General features: G+C 43.3%; 2 protein-coding genes and 1 pseudogene across 4 annotated transcripts in view; all 3 read left to right on the top strand.

The window, feature by feature from the left end:
• Positions 1–9,386, top strand: part of CUNH7orf31 (chromosome unknown C7orf31 homolog) — a 31,628-nt gene extending 22,242 nt beyond the window's left edge. For both annotated transcript variants that reach the window (XM_037126572.2, XM_037126571.2), the window contains exons 7-10: positions 2,971–3,059; positions 4,871–5,045; positions 5,333–5,424; positions 8,346–9,386. In XM_037126572.2, coding sequence (XP_036982467.2) covers positions 2,971–3,059; positions 4,871–5,045; positions 5,333–5,424; positions 8,346–9,167 — 1,178 coding nt within the window. In that variant the 3' untranslated portion in view covers positions 9,168–9,386. The remainder of the gene's footprint in view (positions 1–2,970; positions 3,060–4,870; positions 5,046–5,332; positions 5,425–8,345) is intronic.
• A 4,267-nt stretch (positions 9,387–13,653) lies between these two features.
• On the top strand, positions 13,654–13,773 carry LOC119035293 (uncharacterized; annotated as a pseudogene).
• Positions 13,774–16,837: 3,064 nt separating this feature from the next.
• On the top strand, positions 16,838–19,314 carry LOC119035254 (cytochrome c). 2 transcript variants are annotated; one of them, XM_053663623.1, is made up of 3 exons: positions 16,838–16,964; positions 18,014–18,190; positions 18,301–19,314. In XM_053663623.1, exons 2-3 carry the CDS (start codon positions 18,022–18,024, stop codon positions 18,447–18,449), a joined length of 318 nt encoding a protein of 105 aa, XP_053519598.1. In that variant the 5' UTR covers positions 16,838–16,964; positions 18,014–18,021; the 3' UTR covers positions 18,450–19,314. The 2 variants fall into 2 exon arrangements, with proteins under 2 accessions (XP_053519598.1, XP_036982465.1); XM_037126570.2 differs by having other exon boundaries at positions 16,840–16,953.
• The last annotated feature ends 1,936 nt before the right edge of the window (positions 19,315–21,250 follow it).

The following is a 21,250-nucleotide window of genomic DNA, read 5'->3' as shown; positions in this document are numbered from 1 at the left end:
CGCCTCCATGCTTTAAGACCCGCGGACTGGATTTGGGTTAAAAGTCCGGGGGGGAAATTGAGCTTGTCTCTCATTGCTTTGATAGGGGGCGGAGCCAAGAAACTTAAGGATGGTCCAATTTTTAGAGGAGGATTTTCGCATATTGCGCTGGACAAACTGTTTAGCGATGTCTTCATATTCGCTTTTCCAAAGAATAAAGTCACCTCCGCTCAGCACTGCCTTTGCTAGAAAGAACCAATCATTGGGCGTGAGCCAGCGCTCACTAAGATTTTCAATTAGGGCAAGGGAAAAGGGAGCTGTGGGCCCGTAGTGTGTTACAGCAGCTTTGACTTTTTCTAGTGTTTTAAGACTAAGTTTTTTATATGTGTGAAAATAAGCTTGGGGGGTCGTAGTGTCTCTTGTACTGGGCTGTGCTTCGTCTATATCAGAAGGGGAGCTGTCAGAGTTTTCGGGGTCATCACTGTCAGGAAGGGGGGTAGCTGCAGCCGCAGCTGAACTATCTATGTTCTCGGTCTTATCTGGGCGAGGCTGGGATCTAGTAACAGGGAATGCTAAAGTTTCGTGGGGAGGGGGACTGATCGTAAGAGCGGAGAGTTCATTGGCAATGGTTTTGATATCTCGGATGAAAGAGAGGGTTTCCTGAAGGAAAGGCTTTGGAAACGGAGTGAGTGCGGCGGTGGCCGCCAGCGGCAAAGCAGTGGGTGCCTTGCATGCCGCGGGCGGAATGGCGGAAGCGCTATGCACCGGAGGCAAAATAGCGGCGGCGGGTGCGCGAGGGGTATTATAAGGAGGCGGTTTGAATGGTGGAAGGACTGCCGCTACGAGCGGCGGCCAGTCGGGATTATTGTAGCGAGCGGCCTCGTACTCTAACTCTGCCTGTTCAGAGGGGTCTAACTGGTTGCCGGGGTCCTGGGAATTGGGGGGTGGAGCAGAGGAATAGAACTCCTGAAGGGGAGGGTACAGAGAAGGGACTTGAGGGTCTGCATCTATTCGGATGGAAACAGAAGGACAGTTTGAAGGTGCTCGTGAGGGAGGTCGCGAAAGCAAGTCAGCACGATCGGGAAGGCCGTGGACTGAGGGGGCTTTGGAGGGGGCCGGGGATTGATTGCGGAGAATTTCTTGCCCCTCTTTGCAAAGGCGCTGTATGTCAGGGGAATTATTGTGGTTTTTAAGGATGTCTGTTATGAGGTTATAATAGTCAAAGGCAGTTATAGGGATAGTCTCGGGGCCAAAAACCTTATAATAGTAATTTAGACAGTTGCCTACACGGCGCCAGACGCGGGAGTCAATGCTACCCTCCTGAGGAAACCATGGGCAGATTTTAAAAACGAAAGTGAAAAAGGAATTCAAATCTTTTTTACGAACTCTTATCTTGCGCACCTTGAGAGACTCTTTTAATTGAGCGACGAACGAATCATGTTGTGAGCATGCCTGTCCCATGGCTGCGTCTTACCTTTTGAAATGCCGCTGTCGGGGAACGGGGTCTTCAGGGAATGCCGGCGCACGGTCAAGTAGTCGCGGTGAGCCGGGCGAAACGCTGCGATCGAGGGGGACAGCGGTCCGCACAGGCGATCAGCGGGGCCCCACGTTGGGCACCAGTTGCCTCGGCCCGCGAGGCAGTCAACGGGGTCCGCCGATATACCTGTAACGGATGAAGGGGGATGGGACAGGAGGCGCGAAGAATGGCAGCAAGACAAAGGATTCTGATCAAGCTGCAAATTTTATTTCAAAATGGAGGGAGTTATATAGAGGAGGGCAGTGGAGGAAGTGCAGTGGATAGGTGGCTTCAGAGCGTGCTCTAGCCCACGATTGGGCGGGGGGTGCATGGCGGGCGCGTGATCAAGGCACTGATTGGTGTGCCACCCGCATGTCCAGGAGGGGGAGTTCTATGGCTCCTAACCGCAGCATCCTGTTATTCAGGCGCAACCTTCAGGTCGGATTGTATCAGCCTGTTTCAGGCTTATCCCAGCCCCCAACACCAACCTGGGTGTCGCATTAGGAGACAGTAAGGTTTTGAGAGGCATCACGGTGGAGTGTTTAAGTGCATGGACTGCGGAGTCGGGCTGCAGGGGTGGAGCCCTGGTTCTTCCACTTACTCACCACAGACCATGGGCAGGTTTCTTCACTTCTCTGCCTCCACTTCCCAATCTGTAAAGTGGAAAGAGTAGTACTACCTCATGGAAAATAGAGATAAGTGTTAGCAGTTACTGTTTTTATTACTGTTACCCACAGTCAACCATGGTCTGAAAATATTGAATGGAAAATTTCAAAAATAACTAATTCATAAGCTTTAAACTGCACACCACTCTGAGTAGTGTGATAAAATCTCCCAGTGTCCCGCTCTGTCCCACCCTGAAGTAGGTCATCCCTCTTTCTCTGTGTCCACACTGTGTACGCTGCCCACCCCTGAGTCATGAGGAGGCATCCGGGTCACCGGACTGAAAAAGCGGAGTGTGTATGGGGCTCAGTACTGTCCTTGGCTCCACGTAGCCCCTGCCCGTAAGGGAAGAACACTGTACCACCAATGCCTAGGAAACTGTTAAAATGTTCTCTCAGTGCCTTTTTAGTAAGCAAGTACTAACTCCAGTTCTTGGTATATATAGGCAGGGAAAGGCAAAACAGGTAGTTTAGAATTATATTCACTTAAACGAGAAAGAGGATCCAGGAAGACTTATAATTTACCTAAAAATTCCTTTCATTAACAAGAAAGGTAGAGGATCAGTCCTCCCACTGCTAGAGTACCGGGGCTATGAGTCCAACCCGCTAGCTAGTTTAGGTAGCCCTCATGCCATGCCTTAAGGGGGCGACAGCGAGAAGTCAACCAGAGTTAAAGGTGTAAAGCTACGATGTGTGCCTGCATTCCTCTCTGCCTCATACTTTCTTGTTTCCATGGATTGCACCCATAACTCCATTAATGAGAAGACTGTCCCTGTATATTCAGGATAACAGTGCTCTCCCTGAAAATTTCAGGTAATCCTTACAGATATGAACTGCTCGACTTTCCCATGGATTCAAAGAAGAAAGGCTTGACTTGGCCAGGCCAGGGGGTATATTATGATGTAAGTATCTTTTTAAATGTGTTTAAAACAAAATAAAAAATGTTTTTTGCATATTTATAAAAATCCAAAAGACAGATTGTTTTGTATTCTCTCAGGGCAAAAATTTTGAGATTTTGACCAGGATTTGCTTTTTTTGTCTTGTTTTGTTTTCTTAACTGATTTCTTATACTTTTGGCAGTTATGTAACATTTCCAGTTACCAGAAAAAAGGTTCTTCCAGAGAGGAGGAAAAGGGCTGTATTTCACTGACTCTGTGCCCCACAACTCTATCCTTATGGCTCATAATATAGCAAGTAACTCCAAATACGCATAGAGGAAATGGGAGATTTTTTCAGAAAGATTCACAATTTATTGTGCTAACCATTATATTTCTGTAGAATCAAAAATAAAACAATAACCACTGTTTATCAGGAAGTTGCTACCTATACTAACCACTTGAGACCACTTTATATACGGTGCTTACAATAAGGCTCCGAAGGTCGGGATCAGCACCCCCATTTCATGGATGAGGAAACCAAGGCTCAGAGCCTTTGTGACTGTGGTATTATCACAGCAGTCAAGCTTGTGAGGCTTCAGTCTCTGCTCTTAACCTCCATACTATGACTCCACACGGATAAAAAAAGAAAAACATTTTTGAAAGTATGTTTTTTACAGCTGGGGACAGTGGGACAAGGAAGGACTAGAAGATAGAGGGACAGCGGAGGGGATAGGAGTGAGCCGAGGCGGGGCCACTTTGGCTCCCTAGAAACGTTTTGGGAAAGAAGTGAGCCAAGGTGGGGCTGCTGTCGGCTCACTGGAAAGTCAGAGTAAAGGGGGCCCTGGAGACAGGTTCAGGGGGTGAGCCCCAGAGAGCTTTCCCTGCCTATGGCTCTCCCCTGGTTGTAAGTCTCGTCGGGACCCTTAGAACTTGGGGAGAAAGAGCATACCTGGGAAAGAAAGGGGAAGGAAAGACGCGGGCATGCCCCTGGGAAGAAGTGCACCAAAAAAGAAAAGTTTAAATCATAAAGGAAAATATCTAGAAATTTGAAAATAGTACTAGTTACCATTCATTGGCCAGTGAGTTTGTGACGGGCAGTGCCCAGTGTTTTCCATACAGTATCTCCTGGTACCTAGCACTCTATGAGGTAGGTGGGAAATGGTGGGAGACTGGGAACCTTGGATTTCCAATTAGACCATTGCAGCAGGCCACAGTGCGGTCACTGCAATGTCACATAGTCGTTACCTAGTAAGCAATTTTCTGTCTGTGTTTTCTAAAGTTGTACATCAAGAAAAGTCCTTGAAGGGTCATCTGTTTTACTGGATCTCTCATTTCTTCAAGTAAAATCTAAGCAACCCAGAAATGTGAGAAGTTATTCTAGAGATTGTCTTGCCTTACATGTTCTTAGAGCCAAAGCTTCCACCTCTGGAGTTTAGTTTCTTCTTTCAATTTCCCTCATTTCTGCCCGCTGTTTAAAGTGATGCTTTCCTCATGTCACACCCCTTTGCAACAGCTCCGATTGGCTCCCCTTCACCTAAGTGTGAATGCCAGAGCTTTCACTGAGCTACGGAGACACATCAGGGTCTTTCTCCCTTTCTACACCTGGCTCCACTTGCTAGTCCTCTAACAGTTTCATGGCCATTTGCTATTTCTGAATACCCTCCTTTCATGGCGTCTCACCCACCTAAAACTTGCGCGCTCTTCAAAGCTTAGCTCAACTCTCATTGTGTGCATTGCCTAGAATTCCTTTGCGCCCACCCCAGGTGAGACAGTGGGTCAGCTCTTGTTCAGCTAGATGACATTAATAGCAATAATCTTGTATGTTCATATTCTAGTTTCCTAAATGTGTTGAGAAAAACAAGCAAGTATTCTACCCCAAACCTCCTAAAACCTTTGCTCCTAATGCTTGTCCAAATTCCTGGGATCACGTTAACTCCCCAAAAGAAGCCAACATACAAAGGAATCTTGAGAAGTCCCACTGGGTAACTTCATACACTCAGGATTTTACAGGTATGAGTTCCCTTTCATACAGATAAAAAGAACAAAATTAGAGAGTTGACAAATGCTGTTACAAGCTTTCATCTTTCTAATATTTCTCCTTGTTTCTTAATCTAAACACTAATACAAATTAAGGTGGGTGGTAAGTTTCTCTTAGCAGGTAACTTGGAGGTTAAATTGGTTTTCATTTTATTTGTCCTTATTTTATTTCAAGGGTGAATGGTATGTTTTTCTCCAAGAGGTCATTTGCATGCCATTTTTCATTTAACCAAATGATAAGGTGTGATGTTTCTGTTAAGGTCTGGGGCCCATGAACCCCCTTGAACTGGATGATTACCATGAAAAGGAGGTGGCAGAGTTAACTGGACATATGGGATTCGACCCAAAGCCTGTAAGTAGTTGCAGTCTTGCAGTCAACTCTCAGTTATTTGGGGGAAAGTATCCAAGTGTTGGCCTCTTTCTTGCTTTGCCCACTTCTTCTTGAGTATTGGTGACTAAACTAGAAAGAGGAAAATTTAACTCATTTTAGAAGTGAATTCTGAATTGACTTGAACTGGCTTGAATACCTTTCTCTACTATTTCGAAGGGTAAGCAAGGTTCCTTTTTTTCTTCATGATGCTGGTGGTGTGTATTGTTGTTTTTAGCAGATTTTATACTGTGTTACTGTTGCTAAAATTGACAAAGGAATTGATTTACAAAAGCTTGCCTACTAACTTAGTGAGATTCTCAAATTCTGTAAATCTCTGCATATTAGTATATCTTGTACATTATCACTGCTCTGAAAAGATAAAGCTTCTTCCGAAAGCCATGATAATTGAGAGTTAGCTGAATTACAATCAAAAGCCAATTCACTGTAAATATTAGCTTTCTTAATTGACTGTGTGAAATGGTCTTAAAGTAATGATCATGCCCTTTAGTGACAGAAGCTATAAACTGTCGGCTTAAGTCTGTAAATGAAGTAAAATGACCTAATAGTACTCATTTATTGTTTTATTTGGGACTAAATTTTATCCTCTAAAACTACAAAATTTTGAAAACAAAATTAATAGTTTCAAAGACAAATTATGGAAAAACACATTAAAAAACAACTATAAGCTATTTTGATATGAACTTTTTTTATGCTGAACTGTATACTTTTTTTTCTTCACATTAGCTTCAGTATTTCCCAAAGCTATATAGAATCATTAACACCAGAAGTAACACCATAGACTGTGCTGTATCATTCACCGAAGAGTTTTTCATTTTCTTTATTCCTCACTTGTAACAAGCATTCTCTGAGGCTAGGAGAGGTGAGACGCATACCCTGACATCGGCAGGTGTGTTCAGCAACTGTCCAGATTTCCACAGATTCGACCCTGTGGGGTCTAGCCCCTCAGGAAGCAGCTTTATCATTTTTATGAAATACACATACAGTTATACAAAGGATGCTTGTCACGTACATTATATGCAAAATTACTGTGCAAGTAAATAAACACCTAAGTTCTTACTAACATCATGATAAAATATGCCCAAAGGAGTTGCTGGTTTCTGACTAAAGCATAAATAACAGATACAGGAAGGCATGTGTTCATGGTAATAAATATGTGTATGAAATATTTTGCTGTAGTAGAATAAAATAATGGTATTAAAAACTGCTTCTCGCATGAAGGAATACAAGTAGATATGATACACCCTATACTTTTACGTTATGGAAAACTAAACAAAGCATTTCAAAGAGTTGGGGTTTTTTTCCCTCTTTTTTGATAGTGTGTACTCGAACTTGATTAGTTAAAGCTTATAACAGATTTGTTAATAACAGTATGGAAATTTCTCTGACTATGAACAAATAGGTTCCAAAAGGATGTTCCCAAGTCCATTTTTTTCTAAGTCCAAACTACTGTTACTTTCTCAACATTCTCATTTTTATTTCCACTATCTATTCCATCATCATCATATAGCCATTGCTTTTCACTCTTTTCTTCAACATATAAAAATTTTCAAACACAGAAAAGTTTACAGTTAACATGCATATGCCCATCACCTAGACTCTACGATTGGCATTTTGCTATACTTAGCACATACATAATTCAGCTTTTCATCCCTCCAACCGCTCCATCAATACACTTATTATTTTTATTTTTTAAGATTTTATTTATGTATTTTTAGAGAGAGAGGAAGGGAGGTAGAAAGAAAGGGAGAGAAACATTGATGTGTGGTTGCCTCTCACATGCTTCCAACTGGGGACTGGCCCACAACCCCAGGCATGTGCCCTGACCGGGAAGCAAACGGGCAACCTTTTGGTTTGCAGGCCAGCAATCAGTCCACTGAGCCACACCAGCCAGAGCAATACACTTATTATTTTTATACATTTCAGAGTAAATTGAAGACATTAGTATACTTTACCCCTACACATTCGGTATGCATATCATTAACCAGAGTTCAGTTTGTCTGAAGTTTCTTCTTTTAAGGTAATGTGAACATTCAATGATTTACACAAATCTTAAGTGTACACTCAATGAGTGTTGCAAATGCACACACCTCCGTAACCCAAACCTCTATCAGTATATTGAAAATGACCATCACCCCACAAAGTTCCCTGGTGCCCCTTCCCAGCCAACTCCTCCCCTCATCCTCCTGCCCCGCAGACCTCTGTCTGTCACCAGCCCTTTCATGCACTCCCTACTCGAAGTTATGGGCATGACTGAGTCCACAATTTTTATAAAACCTCCCAGAAAACAAGAATAGATATGACTAATTCCTCTCAGACCAGTGTTTCTCAAGCATCCTTAGCCACAGCATCACCAAGGTGCTTCTTCAAAAAGCAGGTTCCCGAGCCCCACTGCTGCTGACCTTCTGACTCACAGTCTCGGAGGATCAAGTTTAGGATCTTATTTTCCGCCAGCTCCAAAGCTGATTCTGATTCCACCAAGGTTTAAGGACTCTTGCCTTGGCCTAATAAAGAAGGCTTGGCAGAGACTCAGATAACTGTTAACATCACCTGTTGCTGATGGGCAGAAGTTTTGTTCCCGGGATTCTTTTATATCTTTGAAAGTTTGAAAGCAAAGGGTTCCTACATAGAGGAATTTCTATATCGCCAAATGAAAACACACCCTTTCCATATTAGCAAAAATGGGTAGAGGAGAAAAATGTGCTCATTAGGACCCAAATCTCACTATTTCTAAATATCAAAGGACAGTGGAATGCACACTGCCACACCCACCCTGTGTTCCCTGACAGCGAGAACAGAGGGGGACTCTTGCCACGGTGGCAGCACCCTTACCATGCCATGTTTATTAATGCATCACTTTTCTCCTTTTTATCCCACCACTCCAGCCAGAAAAATCCCACCCTGTCTTAAAAACTGCCAGACCCTTGGAAGGACGACTTGCTCGATTGCTTCAGAACCGGCGACCTCTGGAGGCTGTTGTCCAGCAAGTGCCACCTTCTTGTCCTGATTGCACCCCTCGAGTGTTGTGTAATTTTCATACCTTCGTACCCAGTTCTACAGAAATGATGGCACTTAGTGATAACACACCAGCAGGTATGACCAATAAATACCAGGAAATTGAAGAGAAGATTAAGGAAGAACAGAGGTTCTTGTCTCCCTATGCATACCGACCTTGTTACCCAACGAAAGATCTGACTGACATTTATGGCATACAACCATTTCCAAAAATTATGGATACTCAAAAGACAGAGGATTTGTACTGGAGACAGCTGTCATCGAAACCCCAGCCTACACCTTACAGCAGCCCAGACCATTACATTCCATACGAACATTTTAAATCTGCCTTACATGACCCATATGCTATGTGTCCAAATCCTGTTAGCCTTGGTAAGCCTAGTATTTTACAAAATAAACTGGACTCGGCAGCTGTGGATCTAGAACGCTTTTTAGGTAAGCCGAAAGAACAGTTGACCTTTAGCACAGAAAATGATGAAGAGACAAGATCACTTCTGGGTTGGATTCCTAAAGTTGGAGAGGCCAAGACTCAAACCGACCTGCTGGCGCTTAAGAACTCCTTTTCAAAAAGCGGTGCGCAAAAACGTTTCCATCAGTCGATTCTAGAAAACCATAAAGACCTCAGGGACAAGGTGCATTCCGGGTTGAGAAACCAATTCTATGGCCATAATTCGTATTATTTCCATAATTGAGATAATCATCCTTCCCTTCGAAACCCAGCCTCTTGCAAGAAAAGAAAATATAACAGAATTTCTTCCCTGTTGTTGGATTCTGTTTTATAGAGGAGCCATAATGACCTTGTTAATGAGGTTTATGTTTTCAGGAATTTAAGTTAGGATCTGGTCAGAGGAACCCAGAGAAGGTGATGTTTTGACTTCTTGAAAAGTTTAACAATTTGACAATAAAATATTAGTACCAAAAAAACTTAAGTCTTTAATCTCATTTTCAAATTATACTCCAAGGAATTTTTCTAAAAGCACAAAAAACAATGTGTATGACAAGGTTCGTATTATTGTTTTAAAAAAAATGAATATTTGAAAAAACCCAAATGCCCAATAACTGGCAAATGTCTATACAATTTATATTAGCTTAATGAAACAAATATGCATGCACTGTTCCTTTCTGTAAATGTTTGTACAAAATAACATGAGGTACGAAAGGCCAAACTCAAATGCCCAGTCGACTGAGGGATGAAGAAGCCTACAAACTGTTACCTTAATAAAGCAAGTGTGTGAGGCTTCTTTTTCTATCTAAACGTGGACAAAATAAGTCAGTGGAAAAAGATGAAACCCAAAATTCTCTGCATGCACTTGTTCTAAGTTGGATGTTTCTTTTCCTTTAATAACCGTTTCTTTAATGCAGGAAAAAAGTGATTGCAGTGTGAAGAGCTGGCAGTGGCTTTAATTAGTAACTGGTGAGTTCTCATTGTGGTAAGAAAGAATGGTGTCTTAGTCCATTAGATAACAAAACGCCATATACCAGGTGGCTTATAAACAACCAACTTTTATTTCTCACAGTTCTAGAGGCTGGAAAGGTCCAAGGTCACGGCCCTAGCACTTTTGGGGTCTGCTTAGGTTCTCACTGTCACCTCACAGGGTGGAAGGGGTGAAAGACCTCTCTGGGGACCCTTTTATAGGGGCACTAATCCCATTCCTGAGGGTTCTGCCTTCAGGATGAATCAGCCCCCAGGGCCCCATCCTTATAAACAAGGTTGGGAGTCAGGATTTCAACATAGGAATTTTAGGGTACACAAACGTTTAGACCAAACAAGTGGCTTAATATCAATTACCCTAAAGCCAAATGTCATCATTTTTGGAAGGTGTCCACAAGAGTTCGGCTAACCCCAGAGGTAGATCAATCTGTCTAATGTGCCAACGCTTCAGGGGAGATCTGGTGAGACGGCTGGGGAGCGGGTAGGGAAAACAGCGGTGTGGGGGTTTGCCTTCCCTCAAAAAGGGAGGGGTGGGGAAGTGCCGATACCCTCTCCCCACCCCCACCCCCAAGGATAAACGAACTATCGTGGCTTGTAACAGCCGGAGGAAGCTTGTAGTGAATGTACACGGGCGGAAAAGTTTGCAGCACACCCGTACCAGCAAGTTAACACGATGGCAGCGGAAGGCATCCTCACTGAGCATGTGCCAGGGTAGAGAAATGTCTGGACAGAGGAAAGGGCCCTCCCACTTCCTTCTGGAGTGCCTAGGATTACAGGTCGAGATTTTTTAAGAGGGTGGGCAGTGACCACTTTTTCTCCCTTTCGGTTCCCTTCGCTTACGCTGTTAGGAGCTAAGGCCTTCTGGGCCACTGAGCCGTGGAGGGACCTGGAAGCCCCAGGTCGGGGAGGGTTTCCAAGGCCCCTCCTGATGAAAGAAGCAGCCGCGGCACAGACAGCTGGCACTGCGCTGTGCAGCCCCCTGGTGCATGGACGCGCAGGCGGGCTGATGGCCTGAAGGATGGGGCCCTGGGCGTTGGGCCAGTGGGCAGGAGCAGAGAACAGGGCATCACGCAGCAAGTAGGACTCCAGCGAGCGCCAGACTCCAGAAAGATGCCTGAACCCGGACTCCGGGAACCAACCAAGCCACCTAAATGATCGTGCTGCAGCTGCCCGCGTTTCCCAAAGGATGGGATTTTAAATGGGAAAAGGAATTCCAGGTGCAGCCTCAACCTAATGTGGCAAAGAGTGGCAGGATTGCCTTTGGGTGTTTTAGAGGGAATGAGCTCTGAAGCAGAAGCCCGCCATTCTTCCAAAATCGTGTAGCTTTTCAATAAACAACCCCCTTTTCACCAAATCTCTCCCTTTAGAGTTTGTCTGTTGGGCAGCGGGCAGTAGAACCCCACTTGCTGTTCAGTAACACCAAGAGATGTATTTTAGACATAGTTTAACATGGCAAGTTCATAAGGAATTTCTCAGAGTTTCATTGAGTTTTCTTTTAATTTTTGTATTTGTGTCATGACTAACGTGTCATTTGGCTACACCCACTTAACTGTTCTGGGCAAAAAATTATAGACTTTTTTTCCAAATTCTTTTTTAATAGTACTAGTTATGTTAGATACTATGGGAAGCAAAATATTACACGGTAAAATAATATCGGAGAAAACTAGGGGCAACAAAGCCAGTCATATGACTTTAGCAGAGGATTCTCCATGGCCTTTAATACACGTTTGGGAATGTCCAAGGTGAAGGCAATGGAGTGTATACATTTCTCAAAACTAATGTGGTCCTTCTATCATAAAGCATATCATTATGAATGGAATTCCAAAGAACAGACTTTGGGAGATGCAACTCTGCAGAACAGGAATTGGGGGTTTTGATTGCACATTTCCCCCAGTTGCAGGGGCAGAGAATTGCATTCTGACTGGCTATTCACTCCACCCACATTTGTGCAGCCGCGGTGCAGCCTTCCCTTCGGAGGACTTTCCTAGTCATCCTCAACGCTGGTAAGATGTCAAGCCTATCCTAACTCTGTTGGTTTTTAAGGCTAATGGACCTGGCCTTATTAGGTAACAGAATACCTACACTCCCATTATACTCATCAATTTTGAAACAAATTTATGGATGTATCCAGATTAAGATAGATTCAATTCATGCATCTAATTTCACTTACTCTAAAAAGAGTCCATGAGTCCTGGCTGGTGTGGCTCAGTGAATTGAACACTGGTCTGTGAACCAAAAGGTCGCCAGTTTGATTCCCAGTCAGGGCACATGCCTGGGTTGTGGGCCAGGTCCCCAGATGGGGGCACGCAAGAGGCATGTGATTGATGTTTCTCTCGTACTTTGATGTTTCTTTCCTTTCTTCCTCCCTCCCTTCCCCTCTCTAAAAATAAATTATTTAAATCTTTAAAAAAATAAATTAAAAGTCCATGAAAACATCAGTAAATTTTTTTTATTTTACTTTATTTTTGTTTTATCTTATATACAAAAGCATAAACCAGCTAGGTCAATAGGGGCAGTAGGAGCTGAGATAATAGAAACATTCTGGAAAGGATATGGATAAAGAAGGTGGCTCCTAACTGAAGACACTAGAACCCACTGACAGTGGGGAAAACAGCCCAGTTTGCACATCACAATCCTCAAAAGGCTCTGGAACTCAGTCCCAGGACTGAGGGCAGGGGGTTGCTAAATCAAGGAACACTGACTGAAAACAAAGACATAGTTGGCTACCTAGATCCTCTTCCTACTGGACTCCACATCCTAACAGAGTCTCAAGGATTAGTTTCTGAAGAAAGGTACAGCAGGATTTCTGGCATGGAGAACACCAAGCATAGCTGAGGACTGGGTACCATTCTGAAAATGGGAAATGAGTACTGTTACCGATAAGGGCCTTAGTGGGAAACAGACCCCCAAAGACTTCCACTGAGGGGTGTTTAGTACAGGGACTATCTATAAAGATGTGAGTAGGGCTATGGGAACTTCAATAGTGGGGCACCAAGGAACTGCCAATAGCGAGAAGCCTCACCACTCCCAACCCTCCAGGAAAGAGAAGGGCCTAGCATTACAGTGCCTCCCACTGGCAAACCCAACCAGGAGTCAAGAGCAAAGGGATTCAGGATATACTGTCCTTACACACCCCTGCCCTAAGGCAAACAAAGGGTGGGAAATGGATCTAGAGAGGCAAGAAGAGAATAACCAGCACAGTGATGTTATAAATACTGACTCCTCCATCTGAGAGGTGCAGCCCCCCCGCCCCACCTGGCTACCAGAAGCCTGACAAGCATAACTTTCCAAGAGAGAGTGACTTCCCAGCTGAAGCCGAACATCACCACATTCTACCTTCTTTTTTCAGTTCTCACACTGTAAACAAAGTGTTCTTGTTGTGGTCTACTTCATGCAGCGTCTTTCAAAATTTTTGTGTCTTTTGCTGGGGATTTTGCTGTTTCAAATGGCCCCCCAAGCATAGTGCTAAAGTGCTATCTAGTGTTCCCACATGTGAGAAGTGCGTGCTGTGCATTACAGAAAAAATGTTGCTTAGATTTGCTTCATTCAGACATAAGTTCTTAGACTTGACACTAAACTGTAATCCATTTTATAAAAAGGAATAAATTTGCCTTCGGCATAATTTAAAACTTGCTGTGCAAAGATCCTGGTTAGATGATGAAAAGCTATGCTACACACTGGGAAAAAATATCTTGCAAAGCACATATCTAACAGAGAAATAATATCCAGAATATATTAACAACTCCAGCTTTGTGCAGTGGCAGTATCATAGCCAATGAGGTTTATCCGAAGCACGATTATTGCTAATTGAAAACAACTCCAAAAATTCAACAGTAAAATAACAAACAATTCTTTTCGAAAATGAGCAGAAGACATTAAAAAAATTTACTAAAGAGACATAGATGGCCCATAAGCACAACAAAAGATCTGCAACATCATTAGCCACTAGGGAAATGCAAATTACAACCACAAGGAGTATCTATTCTGGATCTTCCACCTAGCCTTTCACAAAGGGATCCAAGTGGTAACTGTGCACTGCACAAGGGGGAATGCCTATTTATTTCAAGATGATTAAGCACTGGTTCTTAGCTGATACTAATCTCTTGGGAGCCAGAAGACCACTATGAGAGAGGCTTGACAGGTTTTACCCAAATTTGCCCCTTGGTGAAGCCAATAGGAACACAGACATGCTGTGGTTACTCCCACAGTTTTGACTATGTCGCTGGAATAGATATACTTGGCAATTGGCAGACTCCTGCATTGGCTCCCTAACCCGTAAAACAAGAAAGGCTCAGTGGAAGTCTTTGAGCACCTCTCCTCCCCGTGCCCCACCCCCCACAAAAAATACTCAATACCACATCTTGACAAAGGGGGTGAAGAGAATAATACACAGATTAATAAGCAGACCACCATCAAAGACTTGAAAAATGCAGGGGTAATTATTCTTATCACATCTTATTTAAATCACCTATTCTATCTACTCACAAGACATATAGATTTGAGAAAATGAGTATATATTAAATTTAATACAGTGATGTTCATTGAAGCTGCTATTCCATATGTAGTAAAATATACACACTTCGTCCTCTGGAAAATGTATTGAAGTTACTGAGATTACTTATTCATTAAATACTTGGTATAATTTATCACTGGAGCCTTCTGAGCCTCATTTTCTGTGGGAAAGATGTAAATTATGGACTAATTTCTTTAACAGTTATAGTATTACTCATTAGCTCTTTATTCCTATGTTTTGATAAATTGTATTTTTCAAGGAATTTTTCACTTGACCTTAATTTTTCAATAAAATAATTATCAATTCAATGTCTATAAGATTTGTCATTTTTCATATGGGTTTTTCATGCTTTTTTCTTTGATTTTTCTTACCAGGTGTTTTTCTGTTGTATTAGTCCATTCTTTAACTTTCAAATCTTTTGTAATCTTATGTTTTAAATGCATTTTTTTGTAAAGCAAATATTCCAGTTTTTAAAATACGCTAATTTTAAAATATTTGATAACTACAAAATTTAGTTCATTTACTGTAATAACTGATCTACTTGGGTTTTTAATTACCATCTTATAATGTGTGTGGGGGGCTTTGTATTTTTACTGCCTGCTTATTTTTCCCTCTTTTCTCTTGCCTTAAAAAAATATTTATCACCATTCCATTTTCTCTCTTACTTTGGAAAATATACACAACTATTATTTTATTAGTTTCCCTAGAATCTAAAATATACCCTCTTCCTGGAAAATGAAAGGACTTTAAAATATTTTAACACTACTTTTCTATTGGCTTATATGCCATTGTTATTCCTTTCATTATATATATTGCTACAACATACACCACACACATATGTGTGTATATATATATACACACAAATGTACACACGTGTACACTATGTGCTTAGTTTTGTTTGTCCTCAAACTTTGTCAAAACCTTATATTAAATGCAGTTTATTTCAATGGTTATAATCTTCATTTCTAGAAGTTACCTTTAGTCCCTTTGAAAATCTGCCTGGTAAACAATATCAGGACTTCAAAAGTCCAGGCCGCATGGGCAAGGTGTTGCTCAGCTTGCTCTTTTACTAATTCAGACTGTTGGCCAATGAGCCTATTTCAGTAGTGCCCCTAAATGCTCGTTATTTTGGTCCCTTCCAAAGCCATGAGGTCTCGAATAGTGTGACTTCTGCTGTTTTATAGCACACTTCTGTGGCAATAGTATGTGACCTTAGTCAGGACACCGTCACATAGGAAATCGGGTGGTCTGGAGCAGAAATCATAGGCCCAGCGGTTTGAAGGGACCTAAGGTAATCTAGTTCAACCTCCTAGCATCTGTTGCTGAACTTGGGGGCAGGAGGAAGGTGCTAGAATGGAAGTTTGATGAGAAAAAGCCCTCGATGGTTTACTATAGAAATTGTACATAACATGTACTCAGTAAATACCTGACTGAATGAACACGGCAGTGCTGCATAGAATATGAGAAAAAATTCAATTCAACTCGGGAGCTGAATTTGAAGGACAAGGGAGTCAAGAAGAAACTTCTCAGTAACCTAATTGAGCAAGAAGGGGGAGGTAGTTCAGGAGAAAAAATATACAGGTGGAAACTGTGGTAATCAAACCTGTATTCTAAGACCCCAAGCACATTAGCTTACTTGAACATGACCTTCACCTAGGTTAGATGGGATGCAAATCCAGTCTAGATTTCCAAGAATTTTCTAACCACGTAACGATGTTGCTTTCTAGATGCTGCTTACACACTCTCCTGGTTCTTTCTGCACACCAACGCGAGGGAGAAACTGGTGTTGGCAGAAAAGCCAGCAGGTAAGGGGCCAGAACTGTAATCCGGTCTGCATCACCACCCCCAGTCCTTGGGCGGCCATCGAGGGGAGCTTTGGAAGATGATTTAAAAGACAGGGTGGAGGAAGAACAAGGTCAGTTGCACGTGTCCAACTCCTAGAACTCCCGATCCAGTTATCAGTTTGGGTGCAGCGGGCGCCAGCCGTGGAAGTATGACCAAGTACGGGCAAAGGTCGCCAGGCGAAAGGCAAGTAGCCAAGAGACTTCTCTCTCGCGGGCTTGCAAAACGCCGGCCGAAAACGCTTTATGTCACCGACCACTAGAGGAGGTACCTCCGCGGGATAACGCCCTCAATCCACCCGAGCACTCCACTTCCCCCTTCCAGTCGGCGCACGCACGCACGCAGAGTCCGGAGGATGACGTAACCTCCGTACCGGAGAACCGGCGGACTGTCGTAACTGCCAAGGCAAATGAGGCTTCAGGAGGAAGGGCACCCCGCGAAACACCCAACCCTGCTAGCCGGCATGCGCGCGCAGGTCGCCGACGCAGGCTCTTGCGATTAAAGCCAGTAAGATGTGGCAACGTCACCGCGCACAAGTCGACCCCGCCGCAAAGCGAGCCGCAAAAAGGCGGAGCGAGTTCGGTTGCACCAACACCGGTACTTAGGCGCGGACCAGCGTGTCCTTGGAATTAGAGAGTGGGACGTCCGGCTTGCGAGTCGGAGCTTCTGTGTTTCGCGCGACGAAAGAGCGGTGAGCGTAGGGTACGGAGTACACTGCAGGCAGAGGCTTAGCCATGGGGGCGCGCACCGGCGTGGGGGACGCGCGGGCTGTTGGAGGCCTGCGCCTGGGATCTTCTAGCCGAGTCCGCGCGGGCCGGCCGGAGGGGGAGTTAGGACCCCGGACTTCGGCCAGGCCAAACCCGATGGGCTACGGCTTGAGGTGGGGTCGATCTCCCCCACTCCTCGAAACTAGGTCAGGGCCCTAAAATCCCGGAGGCAGCTTGGAAGTAGATGGGACTGAACGCGGCCTCCCTGTTGTCGGGGCTGTGTAGCGAGCGGTGGAAGTGGTAGACAAGATTTCCTGGGGTCAGGGAGAGCGGGCGGACGGTGCGCTGCGCTTCGCGTTCTCCTTCAAAGAGCAAAAACTGCTGCTCCTCCGATGAGGGGCAATTTCTTTTCCGATTACTTGTCTCTTCCTCCCTGACCTGCTCAGGCATCTCAGGAAGTCAAAATCACGGTCTCCTTGAGACTGGCCCACACGGTTGACCTCGTGGTCGGCCCCCAGGGATCCTGGAGGTGGAGAACGCGGTTCTTTGGGAGACCTCGCAGCCCGCCGCTGACCTCTCACCCACAAGGCCGTTTAGAGTGACCTGAGCAACCATGACCTCTCATGTATTTTGCCCATTGTCAGAGGGAGGTGGCCTAAGTTAGTGTGTGAATAAATAGGCATTCTTACTCTTAGTCGAAATTTCGGTGGTTTTGGCTTAATGCACTAACCTTGAAACTTAATCTGATTTCATGACTTTCTGTGACCTTGACCTCGACCTCGACCTCATCTTTTGAAACAGTTTCGAACTAGGTTCCCAGTTTGCTTACTTGGGCTTTAACGGTCCCTCATCTGAACACACAGGGATATGTTTTTAAGGAAGTTCTTCCAGTAGTGTTTGCAAGTGTACTAAGTAAAACAAGATTGAGCCTGGTACTTTATGTCTTAGATTTACAATGGTTCAGTAATTAAGTGGTCATTGATTGGTTACCAGCATGTTTTTACTTGGAGAGAAAACTTAATAAACTCAGTCTTTCGTTTTTAGATTTTAAAATGGGTGATGTTGAGAAAGGCAAGAAGATTTTTGTTCAGAAGTGTGCCCAGTGCCATACTGTGGAAAAGGGTGGCAAGCACAAGACTGGGCCAAATCTCCATGGTCTGTTCGGGAGAAAGACAGGTCAGGCCCCTGGATTTTCTTACACGGATGCCAACAAGAACAAAGGTAAGAGGGAAGCAGTTAAATAGCAAAAGTACCCGTTGCTCAATTGTAACCTGGGGTAACCCCTTTATCTGGAGTGTATCATACTTAACAGTACACCTCTTCTCCTTTAGGGATCACCTGGGGAGAGGCTACACTGATGGAGTATTTGGAGAATCCCAAGAAGTACATCCCTGGAACAAAAATGATCTTCGCTGGCATTAAGAAGAGTTCAGAAAGAGCAGATTTGATAGCTTATCTGAAAAAAGCTACTAATGAGTAATAGTTGGCCACTGCCTTATTTATTACAAATGTCTCATGACTTTTTTATGTCTACCATATTTAAATTGATCTCATATACCAGAATTCAGATCATGAATGGCTGATAGAGCATTTCTTTGGGGCAGTTCTGATTTAGATAATATTGGCCTGTGGTTAAATGAATACGATCAGCTTTTTGAACTTTGATGGTAATTTCGGTTCAGTGACTGCTATCACTATTTCCCTCTTCAAAAAAATATGATTGGACTTGGCTAGTAATATTCACCTTTCCACAGAGGTGGTGAATGCTGTCTCAAAACCTGTAGGAGATTGGTTTTTTATTTAGATTTATGTAACTGCTAATATAAACATTTTAAATACTGAGAAAATCCCTTCACTGTTTATTAGAAAAGCAAGACTTGCTTGTGTTTCAAATTGTGTTCATTAGCCTGTTAAAAGGCAGTGGCTGAAGAAAAGCTGGCAGTGTCCACTTTATCTTTTTGGTCCTAACTATGCCAATTTAAAAAAAAAAAAATCCTGTATCTAAACTGTTGCCTTTAACTTACTGAAAGGCATTTTAGTGTGGTTTGTGTATAATATCAAATAAAGAATATTTAACACTTCTCATATTTTATAGATCTATAAGGTTAGATGCTTTGACAAGATAAAGTAGCAGCACACTTTGAATTCTTTACGTCAGACTAAGTTATAATTCAGGATTGTCTTGAACAGCTATTCAGAAATGATTGTAGAGTTACTACGCATGTGTGATTGATGACAGTGCTTTTGCCAGCTCACTAGAAGGGTTAGAGGAGAATAGATCAACACCGAATTGTACATTATGTGATTATAAGGCTTAGGATAATTAAAAACGAAGTCACAGATCATGATTTTTCTAATGTGATTGATTTATACCTGATGCCCAAATTTTAATGGTTGAAGAGGACAATAGTCCTAAATAGTGATGCAGTGGGGTTATTAGTGATATGTGCTAGATGATGTTTAACTTGGTCTTCTGGAACAGCCTGGACTACAACAACCCTTAAGTAATTCATCCTTCCAGGTCTTTGGCCAGTGTAATCACTGCAGCATTTATGCCAAATGTGGATGGAAGAGTATACTTCTGGTTGTGTAGTATTTATGTACTAAATCCTTTCACCAACAGTCTGTACCATACATTTAAAGTAGTTCCTGGAAATTTCAGGGAGACGGAGAAAGTAAGTCCTAGTCTGAGTGATAATGGTAGGAAATTTTTTTTTTAAATGCATCCTGGAAATCTTTCAGCCATAAAGCCCTTGTTAACAGGACTGGGTAAACCATAAGTTAGTTGTGTTCAGGGACAGTGTAGAAGTTTAGCTTGTAAGAGATGATCTAAACCCAGGTAGAAGGGGAGTTGATCTGTTTCTGTGCCTCCTACATCAGCTAAGGCCAAGGTTGGCAGAGATCGTTACCGAGTAGCTGCTGTGTTCTAGGCCAGTTACGCTGGGTAAGGGCCTCTGCTTATTTACAGTGTAAGTGATCCTAGTAGGTTCAACAGAAGGCCTATTCCTAACTGTGAGGGCTGTATGCTCTTAGAAATAAAGAAATGAGATAGGCCTTGGCTAGGTGGTTCAGTCTAAAACCAATTTTTTAAATTCTTGAAGACTTAAGAAAGGAGGACAACAGTCTAGCACTGTGTTGCCCGTGTGTAAGGACTGTCTCCCAAGTGCCCCCTACACCTGGGTTTTGGGTTCTGTTTTAATCAACAAGGTTACGCAGCACAGGTGGGTAGTGTGTTGACAGTGCACATCAACAAGGAGAGCCAGTGATGTGTAATAGAAGTGCTTCCCCTGAGCCTTCTTCCCTGATCTGGGATTCTTGCAGGGGCAAGATAGTGCCCTTAACCCTGGTTCCAATTCCTGTTTCTAAATCCAGTGTTCCCGCCGCTGTGTTTTACCGGTTCCATTTTTAAAGTTGGTGGTTTATTTTAGGTTGGTGACATTCTGGTAGAAATGTGCCTTTGGGTCTTCCTTTTCCTGCATTTTTGTCTAGTTTCTCTATAGACAGTGCACATTTTTGCTTTAACCACCGAAGATTATGGTAAATTGAAAAGCCTATGTTGGAAGTCACACGTGGCCTAGGAAGAGGCCGGCCCTCCCCATTCACTGGACTCACGCTGTTTTGTGTCAGGCCCAGACAGAGGTAAACCAAAGCTGATTTTCATACGATGGAGAGCGTTTGTGTCTGATGATGGGGTCTTTGGCTCCCATTGACTTTCACCATACTTTGAAAGCCAATTAAGATGCAGCTGAGCATGAAGTAAGAATGGCTAATTAAGGAATTATTCGTACAAGCAAGGCTGCTGCCTGACCTAGGATAAATGCACATCTGCCGTGACCCGCAGTATGTTTCCCAGGTAAATCTACGCTGGGCAGTTCTGGGGCGCACACTGAACTGCCTCCTTGGCTGCGTTGCTTGTGCACCAGACTGATTGTTGTCCTGGTGTTTGTGTGCTTAGAGTATAATAAAAACACTGGGTTTCCACTTGCTTAATAACAGTTGGGTTCTCAGTACGCTTAGTTGGAACTTAGGTATTTGGAAACTGATCATACCCTCAGGCTGTCTTGGTTTACTCAAAAGGCTGAAGAGCTTTGCTCTATTTCTCAAAGAGATATATCCAGGTTCTTAGAAGGAACTTAACTGGTCTCCCTATATGTCACCAACAAAGTATAAAAATTCTTCTACATAGAAATACACAATGGCAAAAAGATGTATAGTAGTTGATAAATCATTGACAGTTTTTAAAAGGTAAGAGATTTTACCTTTAAAAGGCCTGACTTAGCC

The sequence above is a fragment of the Artibeus jamaicensis genome, unplaced genomic scaffold, assembly GCF_021234435.1.
Source record: "Artibeus jamaicensis isolate MK-2021 breed Jamaican fruit bat unplaced genomic scaffold, CSHL_Jam_final contig_3230, whole genome shotgun sequence".
Classification (NCBI taxonomy): Eukaryota; Metazoa; Chordata; class Mammalia; order Chiroptera; family Phyllostomidae; genus Artibeus; species Artibeus jamaicensis.
The sequence above is the reverse complement of the archived record's forward strand: the minus strand, read 5'-3'. Positions and strand labels throughout refer to the sequence as shown.